Source organism: Corvus brachyrhynchos, unplaced genomic scaffold (assembly GCF_000691975.1).
Source record: "Corvus brachyrhynchos isolate BGI_N302 unplaced genomic scaffold, ASM69197v1 scaffold43, whole genome shotgun sequence".
NCBI lineage: Eukaryota > Metazoa > Chordata > Aves > Passeriformes > Corvidae > Corvus > Corvus brachyrhynchos.
The window spans coordinates 120,672-122,805 of NW_008237353.1; the positions used below are offsets into that span (position 1 = coordinate 120,672).

Below are 2,134 nucleotides of genomic sequence, written 5' to 3' on the forward strand. Positions count from 1 at the left end.
ATGACCCGCAAGTCCCGCTGAGTCCTTGTTGCCACCGAAACGGTGCTCGCGGAGGTCTGCAAAGTAGCTTTAAAACCCCCCAAGCCCCCTCAACCAAACCCCTAATGCTTTGCTTGGAGTGTTCTTGTGGATTTACTAGTACGGGAAACTCGCAAAGTGCTTTCGTTTGGTGGGTGGGCTGACTCTGTGTGTGTTCGTTCGCTGACTGCTTTATTTTTTATTCAAGGCAGCGTCCCTTCTCTAGCTGCCGGTCTTCTGTTCGGCGGCTTAGCGGGACTAGGCGCTTACCAGCAGTCCAAAGATCCAAAGAACGTGTGGCTTTCCCTCGGTAAGTTTGCTCGGCAGCCGCGTACTGTGTGTTACTGGTAGCGGTGGGAACAGTAACCTTTTTATTCGAGCATGTTTCAGCTGCCCTGTGCCCTTTTACCTATACAAATGTTCTAAGTGGTGGCAGGACCTCCTGCCCACAGCCAGGAGGTATTTGTGTAAGAGCACGGCGCCTGGGTCTAAAACCTGGATTGTCCTGTTTGAATCCAGAGTTGGTGAGAAATACCCGTCTCCTCTGCCACATTAGATAATGTGTGAAACCAACACATTAGGTGCAGGAAACGTATGTGGAAAATTCTTGGTTACGAAGCAGCGATTTTAGCCTGTGGTGATGGAATAAGCACTATTTTTGCAGTAGTGACAGCACTGTGGCAGGTGGTATGTGGCCCTATGGAACCCCGGTTTGCACAAAGCATCTCAGAGGAGGAGTACACGTTTAATGCATCATACACTCTGGAAGAAACAGTATGTGAAAGAGAAGAGGCAATGATCTATTCTGCTTGCTTACAGTAGAATGTACAAGAAGTTGTGGGTGTAGCTTGCAGTTAACTCTTCAGGGGAAGGAGAAGGATGAAATCTCTGTGGAAAGTATGAAGCACTGAATGAGATCAGGTGAACCTCAGGGACTTCCATTGCTGCAGGGGTGTAGTATGTGGTTAAACCACAATCAGGAACTGATCTTGCCTTTGGGCACTAAGGTATCCTAGATGACCTCTTGAGGATCCTGCTAGTTCTGTAACTACTCTGTAGTGTTACTAGTGTCATGATACTATAGATTTACAGTGATTTTAAGACTATTTGAAACCAATAGGACTAAGGTGCTGAAAGGCTCTAAGAAGCCACTGTAGAGGACCAAACTGCATCATCAGTAAGGAATGAAATGTAAAATGCAGCTCAGTGTGAAGCACAATTTCCATTTGTGAACTGTCCTTCCACTCTGGCATGCTACGGGAGTGGCTGTGTATCTCTGGCATGGGTTTTTAGGCAGTGTCATGGAAGAAGGATGAGCAGCTTTTGTATATTCTGATGTGGTGCATGGAGTGCTTTCAAATGGACCTCTTGAAAGCAGTGACAACTCTTTGATTCATTCATGCATTCCTCCTCAGCCCTCCTTGCAACGTTCAGCTGTGGCTCCTGCAGACCTTTAAGCTGGTCACAGTACCTCAGGGGTCTAAATAGAACCTTGACAGAGTATCTCTAGAATACCTTTGGCCCTGTCTGATGCAAACAAACTTGAGGCTTTGGAGAAAGGTATACAGCACTTTCACCTGCCTTTCTTCTTCAAAGAAACAATGGCCCTGTAAATTTCATGTGGATGTTGATGGGATTCCTTTTCCTCATTTAGAAATAAAATAATTTGGAGTAATGTCGAAGATGTCAGTTGCTCTTTCAGTTTGATCCTTTGGATTGCTTTCTGTTTTCTAATAGTATTTTCAAGTGGGGTTGTTTTCTTTCCAGTTGTAGTATTTAGTGCCACTTTCCAGTTCAGAATGTTGCAGAGAAATGGGAAGTGTAAATAATATTTAACTCCCAGACAGTGAATGCTGTCACCATCCCAACTTTCTGGCAGTTTTGAGCCTGCCTGTATTTGAGAGAATAATAACTCTCTTGCAAATAAGGGTTGAGGGAGAGCTAGTGACCTGTTCAGAGAACTGGAGTTTGTGGGTGATCAGACAATGGTCTCAACCCTGGTGAAATCTACTCTCTTCTGCTGAGCAATGGAACATGCTCACCCAAGATGCTGAGAAGCTTGCAGTGACAGCTTTGATGTTGAAGAAAATCCAGTGAATCGTTCACTCAGAGAGGG

At 45.3% G+C, this 2,134-nt stretch overlaps 1 protein-coding gene across 1 annotated transcript in view; it reads left to right on the forward strand.

Annotated features, from left to right (window-relative positions):
- LOC103613173 (transmembrane protein 14C) overlaps window positions 1-2,134 on the forward strand; it is a 2,756-nt gene continuing 622 nt past the window's right edge. Inside the window, exons 1-2 of the mRNA XM_017730629.1 lie at window positions 1-7; window positions 140-328. Coding sequence (XP_017586118.1) covers window positions 1-7; window positions 140-328 — 196 coding nt within the window. The remainder of the gene's footprint in view (window positions 8-139; window positions 329-2,134) is intronic.